Source organism: Nelusetta ayraudi, unplaced genomic scaffold, assembly GCF_046127955.1.
Source record: "Nelusetta ayraudi isolate G7.1 ecotype Tasmania unplaced genomic scaffold, CSIRO-AGI_Nayr_v1 ptg000023l, whole genome shotgun sequence".
Classification (NCBI taxonomy): Eukaryota; Metazoa; Chordata; class Actinopteri; order Tetraodontiformes; family Monacanthidae; genus Nelusetta; species Nelusetta ayraudi.
The window spans coordinates 1,139,828-1,157,500 of NW_027466073.1; the positions used below are offsets into that span (position 1 = coordinate 1,139,828).

The window sequence follows — 17,673 nt, forward strand, 5'->3', positions numbered from 1 at the left end:
AATTGTATTTAATGTTGCTTCTGTAAAAAGAAGGCCTCAGAGTTTCTACATTTCTCTTTTTTTGTCCTCGCGTCAGTCTTTTAATAAGCTCGTATAACTTGCGGTCCACATCCACTGTGGCATGTAAATACAAAGAGTTGTATAAAGCAAGCCGTTCCTGGCTTCAGAGAGTTTATAAATGTGGCCACCGGAGAAGATATCAAATGATAGCAAATTCACCTTAAAGCCAATACTGCTTTTCTGGTCTTCTTGCTTTTTTTTTTTTTGTTCCCCCCCAATGATACATACATTCATCATTGTAATGCAGAGCAGATATTGCTTTTTCATTGTCATTCTGTTTTTCACGCCGCAGATTAGCTGAGTGGCCTAAGGAGACACCAAACGAGTCCTTCTTGCAGTTTTCCTAGGTCCGTCCTGCTGCCCCCGGAGCGCCGAGTCGTAGTAGTAGTAGTAGTAGTAGTAGTAGTAGTAGTAGTCGTAGTACACCGTCCACCCAGATCTCACAGAACCCAGCGTCAATTCCCAGCAATCCAAGGTTTGTTTTTTTTTCGGCTACTGGTAGTCACAGCGAATGACTCAACACCCAAAATACTGCTAGACAACTCCACAACAGAATCTAAGTTACACTCCACAAGAATCGTAGCTCTCCTAATAAAGACGTTGTTTGGCTCGACGGTTACAATGCGCTTGACTGTTGTGGATGACGACTGCTAGACCTCACTCTAAGAAGAATACAAAAAAGGTGCCCTGCCTTGTTATGAACTTTTTTTTTTGTTGTTATTTTTCTTTTAAAACACCTGTTTCTAAAAGCCAACAAACCCCCTAGTGTTTAATAATACACAAGTATGTGGACAGAAATTAAAACTCAGACAAAGTCTTTTCCTTTCTTTTTTTTTTTCGGGGGGTGGGGGGGTGTTTTACCAAACCAAAGGTCAGGTCTCGCGGTCGCTCTCGCCCACAGAGTAGAGCTCCCCCAGTCTTCTGAAGCGCGGCCCCCACTCCCTCAGATAGTCATAATTCTGGTCCGAGTCCGACGACGCCGTCTCCAGCGAGCTGAGCGAGCCGGCCGCCGAGCCGCGGCCCTCGTAGCCGTAGATCTGGATGGAGTCGTAAGGTGGCGCCGTGGGGTCATTGTCCGCCTCGTGGAGTCGCACGTTGATGAACTCGTCCACATCGACGCCGTTGGGGCCCGAGTGCTGGCCCGCCCGCGGCATGAACTGCAGGTCGGGCTTGATGTCCTTGCGCGGCAGGTAGCCGTTGATGCCGTCCGGGTTCTGCAGCGTGGCGATGTCAAAGGCCTCCGTGTCCTCCTCGCCGCCGCCTTCGTCGTCGTACCTGATGATGTTCTCCCTCACGTCCTCGTCGTCCTTGATGATCAGGGGCTCGTTCTTGTGTCTCCGCAGGGTCACAAATAGGACCACTATTACTGTCAAAGTGGAGGGGTGGGAGGGAAGAAAGCAGCAGTCAAGCTTGAGCGAAGCAAGTACCTCGATTTGAGGGAAAGCTGAGGCGAATTAAGCTGAATTGGAGCTTTTTATTTTCAACTGTTGAAATTGCTGATAATTCCATGATACAGTGCAGTCCAACTGTCCACATGGTGCAACCATCTTGTTTTTTTTTCCTTTCTTCCTCTATCAATGTTTTATTTCATTTCATTTGCACTATATTGTAGCTGTAATTACGCAAATTCCCCTAATGCTATTGATAAAAGATTAATAAAGGCGCTCTATTCTATTCTAATCAGAGGATCGTGTGGTTGCTCACCTAACAGCAGTATAATGCAGGCCAGAATGGCGATTAGAGCTCCCATACTGAGGCCGATAGGCAGGACGTAGGCCTCCACGTTGCAGGACTGGACGATCCCGTCCTTGCTGCAGCCGCACACCCGGATGGTCAGGGTGTTGGTGCTGCTCATGGGCGGATTCCCGTTGTCCGTCACGATGATGGGAAGGAAGTACATCTCCTGCTTCTGCCGTCTGAACGCGTCGTGCTTGGCGAGTACGCTGATTGAATTGTCTGTCGGAAAGAGGAAAAACGCCGCAGATGAAATATTTGTAATCCTGTGCAGGAAAAGAAACATAACGGAAATAAAAATAAATAAATAAAATACCCTCATTATTTACAGTAGAATCAGATAGGAAAACCTAAAAAATTAAATTGTGCGAACACCAGCGCAGCGAAAGGGTAAATGAATTTTCACATCACTCGTCACCGATATTTCCAGCTGCTAGAGATGCCCGGCAGGGGCCGGTTGCTTTTCTTTTCTTTGGCCATCAATCTTTCGGGGGGGAATTCTTCAGAAAGGAGAATTTGAGTTTTCTGTGTTGCCTTTGAACGGCAAGGAAATGAAGGCGCTGCAGCAGGCAACACCGACTCAGAAGATGGCACATGTCGACCCAGAAAGGTGCCAGCTGCTCTTTGATGACACTTCTGTGAAGCTGTCTGCTCATTAGCTGGCTCTCCTCACCCTGCTCACATTATCAAACACTTGCATTCCCACAAGGATACGCTCCCGCTGATCTTATGGAAAATGTACAATTTACAATTGTGTAACCTTTGGCACTTGACTGGAAGGCGCAATGCAATTACAGAGAGATGGAGAGGGAGGGAGAGAGAGAGCGGAAGAAGAAGAGAGGGGAAGTATATATAAATGACATGAATATGGGATGAATTCACTTTTTTAGTTGTTGGCAGAATTTAGTAGTAAATTAATTAAATGATAGAGTTTTATTTTAATCAAATAATGATTCACTTTGCATCCATAACTGGGGTGCACATATGCTCATATAGATGCATTTTGTTATGAGTGTAGCCAATGACTTGTAAAGCCAGCTTGTAAAAACAAACAAACCAAAAAAGGTTGCTGTGACTTATCCAATGACACAAAAGAGCGGAAAGTGCAGCTTTTATGCACATGGCAGCCCTGCTGAGCTTGGAGCCTTTGGTTACTGAAGCTTTTCAGATATTCTGGACATTGATTTTTTTTTTTTGTCTGATTCTCTACAGCTGATGGAGAAATGTCAAGGTTTAAATGGAAAAAAAAACAAAACAACCTCTTTCATTCAAACTGCTCATTTTGGAGACACCAATGTAGGAAGAGGGAATTAGATAGCTGTGGACTTTTCATTTTTGAAAGGTCCCCGTGTGCTATCTTGGTGCTACGCTGCCTTAGTGGAACTGTCCACCCTAAGCATGAACACCTCCATTCTGACCATAAAGGACAGCGGGAGGTTCACTCGTAGGTCGACCACTGAAAAAACAAACAAACAAACAAACAAACAAAACAACTGATCTTTCAATGTCATTTTGTGTTTCAACAACAAAGCTGTTTTGCTACTTAACATGCTAAACGTTGTCGCTTTCTAAAAACAGGTGAATCCAATTCATTAACACACATTTTACAACCAGGTTTAGTCACATATTGATTCAAAAGGCTTTCAAGCCTGCCGACTGTCCCGTAAAACCAGCCAGGAAGGGAGCGATGCTTGATGTTGAGACTACGCCTTATTTGAGGGGGAGCCAAGAGAAGATACATATCTGGAAGTATCTGGACAGTTTAAGTATGGAATTGTTTTGGAATGTTCCAATGGAAATAAAAATATCATATTGCCACAAAGGAATTATTATTGTTGTCCTCTCCAATTTTTCCTAGAGTATAACAAACACAATAAATATCCTGTTAAGTTCCATGTAGAGCAGGGTAAAAGAAAAAAAAAAAATCTTAATTTGCGATTAATCACGAGTTAACTCAGGACACTAATGCAAATTTTTTACCCTGCTCTATATGTAACTTAACAAGATATTTATTGTGTTTCTTATACAATTTGGAGAGGATAATAATAATTCCTTTGTGGAAATATTCTATACAATACCCATAAACTCTCCAAAAAAACAAACAAAAAAACCTTAACCTTGAGGTATTCTCAAGTCATGACCGCATTTATCTATCGCGGTATTTTATTTTGGAAATCAACCGGATTCCCTCGTGTTTCTTTGAGTGACTTCCTGTCCAGTTTGACACGGATCGCTCGCGTACAAAATTGACCAGACGCCAAAACGATCGCTGCACGGCGCGAGCCGGCCGCGGAGGTGCGCGCTGTTTCGAGTTTGACGTGAACGACGGCCTTGGTGAACGAGGGCGCCGAAAGGAAGCACGCTCCGTTCCGCGGCTATTCGCGGCACTTCCGCGGCCGGTGTGAACCCACCCTGAAGAGGAGGGCTGCGGCTCGCGCGCGATCTTCTATATGTAGCTGAGTCCAAAGAGGATCAAAAGAGTTCTCACACAAATGTTTTGAGATCTATAGGAAATGGTTGTCAGGGTGAATATTTACATTTTAAAAAGGTTATTTTCAAGGTCCATCACTGACGTTACATGTTGGGCATCATGCGGGACATTTTCCCTTTTCTCTTTTCTTTTGCACACAACGGCGAGGATGCTTCACTCGGTTACAGCCACGCCTCCAGATCCCAGCTGTCATCAGACTGCTTAATACCCTTTGTGAAGTCGGTCAGCGCGTCACCCATCTTCCGCAGCGTAGTCGGCCCACCTCGCTGTTCAATCCCTACAATTAGACTCATCATTACAAACAAAAGCAGCCAGAGAGGCTCATGGGAGCTTGACTCTCTTCACTCAAGTGCCCCCCCCCCCTCCACACACACACACACACACACACACACACACACACACACACACACACACACACACACACACACACACACAGCTGCCAATTCAGATAGAAATAGTCACTGAAGTGCTGGGGGATATGGTGCAATGGGCTTCTTGTCTCTGTTTGGAATTAGCAATTCAATGGACAAGTGGTTGGCGTGCTATGCAATATGTAGTGCTAAACAGAGCATCCTATATTTACTGCAGTTGCAGGCATTGGGGAGAAAATATTGTCCTGTTATTTGGACTATTTGTATCTTTGCCTGCAGAAATATTTTTTTTAAAATTTTTTACAATGACACCCAAAGTAACCCATAAATAACTAGAAGCACAGGGGTTTTAATGCTGGTACAGGTCAACAAGACATGTTTTTTTTGTTTTTTTTAACAAACTGTTCTTCTTTTTTTAAAATGTTTATTGTCAAAGATTTTCCCTGCCATTTTGTCTTCGCATTAGCTTTCTCAAGCACTTATTTTACGATGTTTCCTCTGCTAATAAAAAAAAGAAAAAAAAAAAAAAGAAGATTTTTATTGTGGACTCCTCTTTCCACAAGAGAGAAACTGCAGTGAGGTGGCCTGCAGCATTTGCATCGCAACAGAAGGTTTGTGCCATATGAAGATTCTCTGCCTCAAGCTGGAAAGATTACACAATATCGTCTTGAACACAGCTTGTTCGGAGCAACTTATGGAGGGAAGACATAGGGAAAGTGATGATATAACGACGAGGGAGGAAAAAAACAGGCAAAGCAAGCACATCTGAGTAGTTAGAAAATAGATTTAGCACCATCTGCTTTGCATTAACAGCTCCTGGGAAGTCACCCTGTGTTGAGCTGCAAGAATACCAGGAGGAGCCGTTTGAATCCCAGTGATTTGGTTCCCCTTAAAAATGCATTGGGGAGTAAAAACAAGCTGGTGTCCAGCGCGGGATCTGTTAATTGTGAGCGACACTGATCCGCCAGATTCCATCTTGGGTATGAACGCCCAACATGCTGCAGGGTAAAGATCAGAAAGCCATTAGGAGGGGGGGAAATAGAGAAAGGAAACAATCTGTGCTATTCAGATTTCATCTCTGAAATCCATGTTGCCCTCCTTCAATGGAAAGCGTTTAAAGTCCCAGTGTCACTTTCAAAGGTATGCAAAATTTGCATGTATACATGCACTGAGGGAGTGGTGGGCAGCAGTGGTACTGCACCCGAGGATCACTGGGTGATCCAACCCCACAAGTCTAAGCCTGAGTTGAACCCACGACCTCCCAGCGTCAGGGCGGACTCTCCACCGAGCTGGTTTTAATTGTACTTTCAGTGAGTCTTCAAATGTCACTGTATTCAATAAGCACTCGGCTTCCCTCATGGATGGAAAAAAAAAAAAGGTTTGAGAAGAACGAGAAGCGACTGCTCCAAGACAGTCACTCTGAAATCTGTTCTTAGTAGAAGACCGCCATGAAGATTCCCCGAGTTGTAACGACTGCAAAGGTTCACTTGGATGCTGTGAGAGTGGCACTTTCATCAGGAACACGGCAAACACACAGAAGGCAGTTTCTCACCACTCCTCTCTCTTCTTCTCTCCTGGCTCTGCGGCGCATTTGAAGTCAACAAAACCAATTTGTTTACCCACCTGGGTTGTTTTTGATGGTGAAATTTGGGTTGTTGAGCATCTCTGGGACGAGGCGGTAGTTGAAGAAGTGGCCCTGGATGGGGTCGTCTCGATCCACCGCGCTGACAACCTGGATCACCTGTGTTAAGTGGAGGGAGACGCGTTAGAGGGGGCGGCCTCTCCTTTCGTTCTTTGTTTAGCGCTAGCAGCACACGCTGCGTCACACCCGCTGAAATACAACGACAATTCATTTTGGGATTTTGAGATTATTATCAACGAGCTCCTGCCAATGAGAGCGGCGCACTTTTAGACTTGTGGCTTTTCGACTCTATCAGTTAATCTGTCATCATGGGCCTTATCGCGCCGCACGTCTTTGTGATTGATGGGAAAATTAGAATTCGAGCCCTGCAGGGCAGTTTTTCTCTCCCCTCACACCTCCCCTTTTATCCGCTTCTTTCAATAAAGCTCCCCATTGTATGTACGCAGCCCCTCTAAACGAGGTCGATTGATGGGAAGGGGAATTTTAAGTACTTGTTCAGATTTTTCCGTGCAGCCGAGGCATTATGCCATCTGGAGGAAGACGCCAAAGACAGTGGTGAATTATGATCCGCTCTGATCAATCCCGACTGCTCTCATTTCCCCTTTGCTCCGCGCGCGCCGTGAGGGCTCAAATGTTGCGGGAGGGAGGAACCTCACTTCTCACCTCCGCATTGTCTCAGCTATAATTCACTATGGCCAATCATTAAAGAGGAAAGGAGGTTGGCGGGGGAGAGGGGGAGAGACAAAGGAAGGAAGAGCGAGGGCAAGAAAGATAAATCACTGCTCGTGATGAATGAGCCATTTCTTTTCTCACCTGTCCGGGTTTTCCATTTTCACACAGAAAGGCTTCATACTCGGTGGCAAATTCGGGGGCATTGTCGTTAATGTCCATTACTCTGATGGTCACAAAAGCCCTGGATATCTGGCTGTGGTTCCCTATTGACACATGGCAGACATGACAAAGTGGGGAGGAAGGGAAGAGAGGCGATAAATACGAAATACAAAGATTCAATAAAAAAAAAAGGTCACACATTAAAATCCCAGGTAAACTCTATGACCTCATTTTAATTTCCTTTATTTTCCATCTTTATTTCTCCCCTCATATCCTGCCGCGGTGGCAGGACAGATGATAAGCCGCGTCAATCTACATTTAAGAAGGCATCAGCCATGCAAAGCAGAATCGTAGGCAACAGAAAAGAGGGGTGGGGGGAGGGGGGGTGGGGGGTGGGTGGGCATTCAAAGTGCTTTTGAAAATCCCCTGCACACTTCAATGTTTAAAACATGAGGTTTTAAGCATGCATATTAATGCACGATTGGTAACTGAAGTCTAAAAAGACAATAAAAGGCAAATTAATTAGATGAAATTTAGTTTGGAATTATTCATTACTGGTAATTGACCGTTTCTTTGGAGAGTCCCCATAAGCATCTGTATTTATCCATTAACCGTGAAAGTGCCATCTTTTAAAGCAATTATCTATTGGTGTCGCCCCCGGATGGGACCGAGGCTTTTCACTATTTATTCTTCAGTGTCATTATTTCAAATATGAGCACCGGTCCAAGCAGTTCAGCCCCTCAATCACACTTTACAATTTATCATGAATCGTTTCATAGAAATATACTGTGTGCGACAATATGTAGTTTTTTTTTAGTTGTGTAGTAAGCTTATATACATTATAATAGGTACAGTGTTTTACATCTATAGAGTCTTTTTGACTCGCCGCCATCGGTTGTTGAATACAGACAGGTGGTTCGGATGTAATGCAGTAATTAAAACAAAGCCCTCTTTCATATTAGAGGAGGGAGTTTCACACCTTCCAGCCGCCAAACACGGAGCTAGAAAACCTAAAAAAAATAAAATAATGTCGACCATGCAGTACTTAGGAGAGAAGCAAAAGATTGAAGCTGACAAATTAGTGACCTCAAAGTAATGTAGATGAATAGCTAAATGCACTATAAATAAACTATGAGAAAGTACCAATTCTTAATCTCATTGGTTAATGCAGTCAAACAAACTAAAAATAGTTCAACAAAGTCTTTCAAAATGAAACAACAAATTTTGATTACAAAAAAAAAAAAATAAATACTGCACAAATCATAAAGGCGAATTGAAAACTGTATAAATAAAATAATTAGGGTCGGACATTTTGGAGTGAGAGGTCTCAGTTTGAGCCTCGAGATGAGGATAACATATCATCTGGAGCCATGACCTCCAGAGTTACTGAAGGCTTTTTGATTGTAAAGGCCAATTCCATTGTAAATCAAAGCAAATTGACTCGTAATGACAATAATAATAATAATAATAATAATAATAATGATAATAATAATAATATCAGATGAAAATGTACGGAAGTGGGATTCCTTTTAAGGAAAGGTTCCTGTTGTAATGAAAAACCAATGGTTTGACCTAAAGGCAGCCTGGTGTGGAGGTGGGACACCAGAGGGAACGGCTGAAAGAAGGGGGTGAGCAGTGAGCAGGGTAGAAATTGACAGATTGATGGACGGTGATAGATGGATTAGAGCGTAGGGAGACCAGGGTCCCCCACCCGTCCCCGCCCCCCCCGCCACCCTCTGCTGCAAAAAGTGACTTTGCCTCCCTCCCTCAGCGGCAAACGGGGGAGCAGAATCTGATTTAGCTGGATGTCAGCTGGAGCAAGACGGCACAACGCGGCCTGTGTTTTCAGTGGCGCGCAGCATCAGGTTGAAAACCAGGAGTACATCTATCCCCCCCACCCCCGCATTACCCCCCCGCCACCACAGCCGTGAAGAATTGCAAAAAAAAAAAAAAAAAAAAAAAAAAAAGAGCCATATTTATTTTGGCAAATTCCTATTAAGTGTTTCTCAGAGACGCCACTATCTGCCGTCACAGTTACTTTGCCAAGAGGCAGAGAGACGCACTTTAAATGTATGGGGGTGCGGGGGAATGACGAGGCGAGCCGCTTATCGGATGAGACGTATCCACTTTCCTGCGACGACGGTGGGATTCTGTCTCCCAAAAACGGTGCGACGGCGCGCGCGAGAGCAAATTTATTCTGACAATTAACGTGCGTTGCCTTTGATTAAGGGAAGAAAGAAAGGATGAGGACGGACAGAGAGAGAGGACGGCACGGAAAGAGAGACGGAGGCCGAGCAGAACAGGGTGGCCAGGGAAGGGGGGGATTGGTGGTGGTGGGGGTGTGGGGGTTACAAGCTGCGGTCTCTTTTAATAGCTTCAAGGGCAACGTTGAGCTTTATCGCAACACACAGTGGCAACAATCTGCAAATGCAAATAAAGCTCTACATTATGGTGTGAACTGTTTGTTGCTCTGCCGTCGAGATTTACCCCCGTGGCCGATGGGTTGGGACATCTTCTTTAAAGGTCCAGTCAGTGTGTAAAATGTTTTAGGGAAATATTGGAAATATGGCGGCGCAAGATTGCAGCTAACTAGCAGCAAGACCAGGGATGCAACGATACAGTTTTCCCACGGTTCAGTGTGCATCACAGTTTCTGGCCCACGGCAACGCTACGGTTTTGATGGTTTATATATCTATACAAAACCAGTTAAGGCAATATTGCATTGTAAAAATAATTAAAAGCACTGACAGACTTGATTTTGAATTTTTTTTTTAAATGTTCACTATCAGCTGAAATTAAACCACACAAATTAAATGTAATGTTTACAACTATTCAAAAAAAAAAAAATCAACAAATTTTAACCCACTCACAGCCAAGTCAAGATATTTTCACTTTATTGTGCTGGAGCGGGTCAAATAATGTATAATGGGATTTTTTTTTTTTCACAAATGGTGAAATATTTATTTTTGACAGACTGACAATAAATGCATATGTTGCCCCCAAAGCAACAAACAGGGAGGAGAAAGATTAACACGTTTTAGGACGATAGTTGGACTATAGTTATCACCTTTGGCTGCTATATTCTATAGTATTGATATATCGATCTTTTTTTTTCGAAACTGAAAAGCAAAAGCGATACAATATGACTTCTCCATAGTAAAAATCTATACTTTTCCAAATATCGTATCGAAGTGTGAAATCGAGTATCGTGACAACACTAATAGTTATCATCTTAGGCTGCTGTATTCTACGAGGTTTTCCCAAAGACAGACGCTCGGGTAAATGTGGTCAATGTTATTATGTTATTGTTATGTTCGCTTTGTCGCACTTTTGCGACATCAGCCCTGAAGGCTTTTACGAGCACCTTTTTGACTGAATAAAAAAAACCCTTATTTGAAGACATATTGGTCTATTTAATGATAGCGGGTTGTGATTATTGACGCGGTTGTGCTGGAACGAGTCAACACACTGATAGCTGCAGGACCTGCGAGTCGCCAAAAAGTCATCACCGCTCGTCTCTAATTGTGCTGCCACTATACACTGTTCTTAATGTATTTATGGGTAGCATGTCAAGCTTTCACGACAATAAATATCGTAAATCAAGCCAACAATTTGACGGACTGGACCTTTGACCTTTAAGCCACGGCTGGAAACTGGCAGTTAGCCTGATCTGTTCTCCTTGTTCTCGCACTTTCACAAATAATTCTGTTCCGTTCACTGGAAGCTCAAGCCATCTGCGCCCTCCTCCTGCAGGCAGTGGTCAGCCAATCAGTCGTGCCTCCTGACGAGGTGGGCGGAGTCGCTCAGCAGGAGGAGGAAGAGAGTTACCACAGCCGAGCTCGCCGCCTCTGAGAGTTCCTGTCTCCCTTTTTTTTGCGACGCGGCGCGCGGTTCTACTCACTGACTTCCGTGGCGGTGACGGTGATGTTGTGCCACATGTCGGTCTCGCGGTCCAGAGCTTTGGCCAGCGTGATCTTCCCGTCGTCCACGTTGATGTTGAACTGCCTCTCCAGGTCGGTGTGCCGGTCGATGAAGTACCTGCGGAGGAGGCGGGACCTTTAGAACAGCCTGAGCCTGAACTGTCTCTCTGTTGAAGTTGGCAGTCATCTGGGCTGTTGTGGGAAAACAACAACACCTCCAGATCCAGCATCTGGACAGGCCCGCTCCACACACACACACACACACACACACACAGAGGAACGAAAGCCTGTTGTACGAAAATCTGCAATTACCCGAGAAATAATTACAGCCTCTACGTGTGCAGCAGGGGGCATTACAAAAAAAACAAAAAAAAACTAATAAGGTCCGTTCGCAACCCCCCCAGACCCTACCAACAAAGTGGACCATTAATTCATGTTATGGCAAGAAAAGGGACGTGCTGTTGTTAACCCTGTTTGGTCTCTGTCAACACTCAATAGCTCCCACAGGCTTCGCATTAATGACTCCGGACAGCAGCGCGTCATGCATGTTCTCTAACAGCGCAGCGGGCGGTGAGGGTATGGGGGGGTGGGTGGTGTGGAGGGGGTTAGGAGGGGTAATGGATGTAATGGAGAAGCCCCCCCCACCCCCCTCCCAGACAGTTACACGAGCGACCTTGTGGGTTCTGTGCAAACAGCTTTCTTTGCAGATAAAACAGCCACTTTGAGGACGCCATTCCAAAACACTGCGAGCTCAGTCTATTTGTAATGCCCCCCCCATCCCACCCGGCGCGTCCCTGCCCCCCTCCTTCCCCCACTTTGCGCTTCTGTGTCACTCCGACTCTGTTTCCGTAGTTGCAGGGTCTTAAAAACGCAGCGGCGAGGAATAAAACTCCCCCACCGCCACTCGCGCCCCCCCACCCCCACCCACCTCCGACCATGGGTTGGGCTGGGGGGGGCGCTCGGGGGGACCTTGCCGCGGGTATGAAATTGGAATGCACATAAAAGGGAATCTTTCCAATGCCACTTGAAAACTGTGAAATCACACTTTCAAGTTGCGGTGCCAGAGAGCCACTTCCTGGGACGAGGCCGTCTTTGGTTTTCACGTGTTTTGTTTGCCATTGAGAAGAAGAAGAAGAAGAAGAAGAAGAAGAAGAAGAAGAAGAAGAAGAATGCCTTTATTTATCCCACATTGGGGGAATTGGCATAGTTATTAGCAGCATGTGCAGTGCAAAGAGTTGAGAATTAAAAAGCAATAAAGAAATAGAATATATGTATGTATATATATATATATATATATATATATATATATATATATATATATATATATATATATATATATATATATATATGTGTGTGTGTGTATATATATACATATATATATATATATATATATATATATATATATATATATATATATATATATATATATATGTATTAGGGCTGTCGAAGTTAACGCAAACTTCTTTTCACGGCACTATTTTTCAAGCTGTCAAGCTGGACATGAAGTCGCTCAAAGAAACACGAGAGAATCCGGTTGATTTTCAATATAAAATACCGCAATTGACAAATGCGATCATGGCTTGAGAATACCTCAAGGTTTGAGGTTTTTTTTTTTTTTTTTTGAGAGTATCTGGAGAGTAATAAGTATGTCATCATTTTGGAACGTTCCAATGAAAATATAAATAAAGGAAATTTTATTGTCCTCAATTTTTCTGAGAGTGTAAGAAACAGATTAAATATCTTGTTAAGTCATATACAGCGCAGGGTAAAACATGAGCAATTAATTTGTGATTAATTGTGAGTTAACTCAGGACACTATGCAATTAATCCCATAATTGCATAGATATATATATCTATGCAATTATATATATATATATATATATATATATATATATATATATATATATATATATATATATATATATATATATATATATATATATATATATACATACAAATGCACAAATTATTTACATATCTTAAGTGTTTAAGTGTAAAAATAAGTACATGTGTATTATGTGTGATTGTCACAGCCATCCCAGTGCCCCCTCATCTCAAAAAAACGTGACTGCGCTGGGCGACTGACTGACAGCGTGCGGCCCAAAGTGCTTCTTGATCTGCTGGACAAACTGTCCGTGTTCCGCGTCTCTCTCATGTTCTCTCAGCAACCTGCTGGCTCACACTAATCCAATCCTCTGTCCAATTTTTGTTTTTGTTCTTTTTCACGCGGCTTGACCAATCGACGCCCCGCTTAGTCTGTGCCCTTTTCCTTTTCCCGGCGCCGCTCTCGTCCCGACCCAGGCTGCAACTCAAAAAAACGGGTGGCTTGGAGGAAATTCGGGAAGAAAGAAACCCCCACACCAAAAAAAAAAAAAAAAATTCCAAAAAAATTCAAAAGTTGCAACAAGATGAATGTACGGCGCTGTCGCAGCTGACTCAAAGAATAGTAGAGGAAGAAAATATAATAAATAAACCCACTGGCCCAGATTTCAATTGTTGGAGAGACGTACCGAGCCGTGACATTTCCATTTTTGAGATGAAATGGTGTAAAAATCCTCCAGACGCCCGGCTGGGAGAGGTCCACCAGGACCCTCGCCCCACCCCGCACACATCCATCCACCCTCTCTTACACCCACTCCCCCTCTCCTGTTGCCCTGTAGACGCAGAGCACTTTCAAGCAGACAGGCAGGCAGACAGCAGCGGGCCACCTGGGAGCAGCTTGAGTGGATCCCAGCCCAACCCTGACAGGCTCACGTGGAAGCGCGGGGGAGACAGACCCTGAAATGTTCTGCCACCTGCCACTCAAAACTGACAACGTGATGTGAAAAGAATTAACAGCAAATAACCAAAAAAAAAACAAAAAAAACAAAAAACATATCCAGTGTGTGCACGGTATTCCTGAACGTGCGGCGGGAATTCCTCACGGGCATCTGCAGTGGACTGGCCTCTCTGGATGTGCTGCTCAGTGGTTTGGAGCAGGTTTTTTTTGTGTGTGTGATGCATATATGACCCACACCCAAATCTTCCAAACCCCCTTTAACCATAACTGTCAAACTCTGGTCCGCGGGGCCAAATTTTGCCTCCAGTGTCATTATATCTGGCCCGCGAGGCGACACGAGCTGATGGCCCACCGCTATTATACAGCACATGTAGTGCCTACAGACTACAAATCCCAGAATGCTCTGCTCAATCAGCACAGGATGTTCATTGAAGGATATTATTATGACTACAATGGTTTATTGTTGTTCTTTTATATTCAAATGGATTATTAGACAATTACATTTTATTCATTTTGATGCATTTTTTTCTATTTGAACCTGGGTTTTGCATGTGTGCAATACGAAGTTATTTATTGTATAGTGTAAGGCTTTGCTTGATCCATATTCAGTGTGGAAGCAACACTTGTTTAGGTTCATGTAAAAGGTTCACTGTTCTATCTGGAGGAAGAATCTTTCAATAAATATCAATGTTGGACTGCGACTTCGTCCAAGTTTGAAATTTTGGGCCACTGTGTATTTGAGTTTGAGTTTGAAACATTCAACTGGTAAAATGCGACGACGAGAACTCAGCCAATTTAGTTAGCAAGTGATCCTGCTTTGTGGACAAGTCGGTCATTAGTGGGATTGTGCGGTTTTAGTACAGCGATGAGGCATCCATGCCCCTGATCTTCTGTGTGCAGTTACACTGGGCGTCCGTGCTTATGCGAACTATTTTCCCCCCAACGAAACTGTGTCATTTCCTCCCCTCCCCCCACTGACCAATGATGCGGTGAGCGATGAAGAAGACGTTCGAGAACTCTAACGGTGATATTGACCCCTCCACTCAACAGTCGCACAACATGAATCTATGATGTTAAATCAAGTAAAACAGCAGAATTAAGTTACCGTTTCACATACGCGTGAAGATAGCCCAGATCAGACAGACAGATGCGCAGCCACGCTTGGAGCCCAAGGAATTCACCTTGAGCGGCCCCCGACATCTGACCTTGAACATAAATCACGGTTCTGGTGGGGCCCGCGTGTCAGACTGATCTGCTGCAAACTGACAATAATGAAATCGGACTGGACAGCGTTGAAGCATCCGAGCAGTGACCTGTCACCTTTAGGAGGGAGGTCGCAGGTCGTAGGGAGAGCGCACGTTTCTGTTAGCCACACAGATTGTTTCCCTTTACACTGGTGCAATGTTTTCGAACTCATGCGGATATTTTAAAACCTCAGAAAAGGCCACTGAATAAGTAAATCAACACAGCCATCAATGTTTATAGTTTATCTGCTGTGTATGTCATGAACATGCTGACCCACAGACCAACAAGATTCATTCTCACATACATTTCCTTACATTGTGTGTATAATACTGTGGGCTAATGAATGTACAATTGCCTTTTACGTGCCAATTGTTTTTGAGGTCTCATTGCCTTTGATAACTCAGCTTCACAATTCAATTTGCGTTGCTTGTTTAATTTAAATTTTCTGAGAGTAGCGCATAAGCGGAGTTGATGGATTTAAATGTGCCTTCATCATCTTCTTTTAAAATTCAATTATGATGTGACAGGTTAATCACAAAAGGCACCAAAAACAAACAAACTGTTACATGCTCCTCCTCTCGCTGTCTGTTCCCTTTCCAGCAGGTGTGGCTGCACAGTAATCAAGACCTATAAAGAGGGGGAGGGGACTGCAGCTCAGGTCTGTCTCTCTTCCTGGTTCTCAGTATGGCTGGCAGCAGGAGCTGCAGCAGCAGTAATAATCTCAATGTGGCCTTATTAAGTTGTGTTTGTATGATTTCACCTTTTCTTTTCTGGTGGGTTCAGTAGTTCAGTTTTAGTGGCTTAATTTCTCATTTGTTAGTTTGTTTAGTTGGTTGGGTTGGGGTAGAGGGTAGAACTCTGTTCCAAAGGCTCATGTTGGCCTTTTTTTGTTTTTTGTTTGTATGTTTCTTTAGTTGGTCACATTATTTACCTTGCCTTGCCATATAAAAAAAAAAAAAGTGTTGTTTTTTTTTTGTTTGTTTTTTTTGCAACTCTTCACTCTTTGATTGTGTTTGATCTCACTGGGTGTGAGCTGTTCAAAGGGGTCGTAACACAAACAAAATCAAAACAAAAAAAAAAAGATTAAAAAAAAATAATACACGGACACAGCCGGGCCTGCAGAACACATGGAAGCAACTGTGGCAAATAAGGAATTTGGTTGACGCATAAGTGACCCTCACAGACTAAGCTAACATGGGTCTCCTCTGCAGATGTGTTGTTGCAAAGTGTTGTAATAATACAGTGAACTTCATTTTTCAGGAAAACTGACATGTACATTGGGCATAAACCAGTGTCACTTAGCCAATTATGAGTTGCGTTCTCCTTGTTTTTTTTGGGGGGGGCATTTGACAGTTTTGGTCCACTGCACAGCGAACGTGGCGACAGGAAAAAACCCTCCCCCAAAAAAGTTATTTTTTGTTTTCAGGCTGGAGGGGAAAAAAAAAATATATATGGTTGGCAGAACAGGCCACTCTGTTTACCTCCATTTCAAAACCATCTTTTTCCACGACGACTTGTATCGGCAATATGCAGCTGTCAAGGGGGCTAGAACATATTGAAGGCTGCAGAAACTAACAAGCTCTGCAGAATCACATTGTGTACCTGCAATTTCCTTCCAAAAGAGAAAAAAAAAAGAAATAAAACTAAAATAAAATACTTGAGGAAAACAATTAAATAGACATATTTTGGCTGGAAATGCAAATGTATCACAGGGTCTTTCTGTACACAGATATACATGGTTGTCTATGAGGTTTTTTTTTTCTTAAACAAAGAGATATCTATTCTGTGAAATCCATTAGTTTGTGTCGTACAGCCAATGCGATTGCATGCCAGACGTCACATTGCTTTTTATTTGCGATCAGTCAGGTAGAAAACAACAGAGCACCAGAGAGGCAATACTGGGAGGGTATTTCATAGAGTGCACTTGAAAGCGCTGTTGGTTGGATGCATTAAGTACAACTACAGGCGTGTTTGTCTCCTGAGTGCAGAGGACCAAGACAATCCCCCTGAGTGGCCTGGACCGGCTCAGACAGGTCCAGCCGGGATAAGGAGCCGTTCTAATCAGAGCCTTTTACAAGTGAGATTGTTCAAAGTGGACAGCGTTCACCATCATGCCTGCTTTTCCCTATGACTCGTACCAGACACGTTGGAAGCAGTGTGTGGTCCTCCATGAACCTATGAGCAAAAATTAAACCTAAAAGCAAAGATTTTTAAAAAATAATATGTATACGTTGATAATAAAAAAGAAAAAGGAAAGAAAACGTTCATCATCTAATCATCATACCATATGTATGTATATATATATATATATATATATATATATGTATATGTATATATATATATATATATATGTGTATGTACAGTGGCTTGCAAAAGTATTTTTACCACGTTACGACCACAGACATAAATATATTTTATTGGAATTTTATGTGAAAGACCAACACAAACAGACTGTGTTTGTGAATTGTGAAGTGGAAAGAAAATTATACATGTTTTTAATTTCTTTTTACAAATAAAAAACTGAAAAGTGTGGTGTGCAAAAGTATTCAACCCCCTAAGTCAACACTTTGTGGAACCACCTTTTGCTGCAGTTACAGCTG

The 17,673-nt window shown here is 43.3% G+C and overlaps 1 protein-coding gene across 3 annotated transcripts in view; it reads right to left on the reverse strand.

Annotated features, from left to right (window-relative positions):
* Positions 1 to 906: 906 nt before the first annotated feature.
* The window catches only part of cdh8 (cadherin 8), a 117,878-nt gene continuing 101,111 nt past the window's right edge, over positions 907 to 17,673 (reverse strand). For 2 of the 3 annotated variants that reach the window (XM_076028425.1, XM_076028427.1), the window contains 5 exons: positions 11,031 to 11,167; positions 7,112 to 7,233; positions 6,280 to 6,397; positions 1,765 to 2,016; positions 907 to 1,426 (listed from right to left, as the gene is read on the reverse strand). In XM_076028425.1, coding sequence (XP_075884540.1) covers positions 933 to 1,426; positions 1,765 to 2,016; positions 6,280 to 6,397; positions 7,112 to 7,233; positions 11,031 to 11,167 — 1,123 coding nt within the window. In that variant the 3' untranslated portion in view covers positions 907 to 932. The remainder of the gene's footprint in view (positions 1,427 to 1,764; positions 2,017 to 6,279; positions 6,398 to 7,111; positions 7,234 to 11,030; positions 11,168 to 17,673) is intronic. The other variant, XM_076028426.1, reaches the window with a different exon arrangement.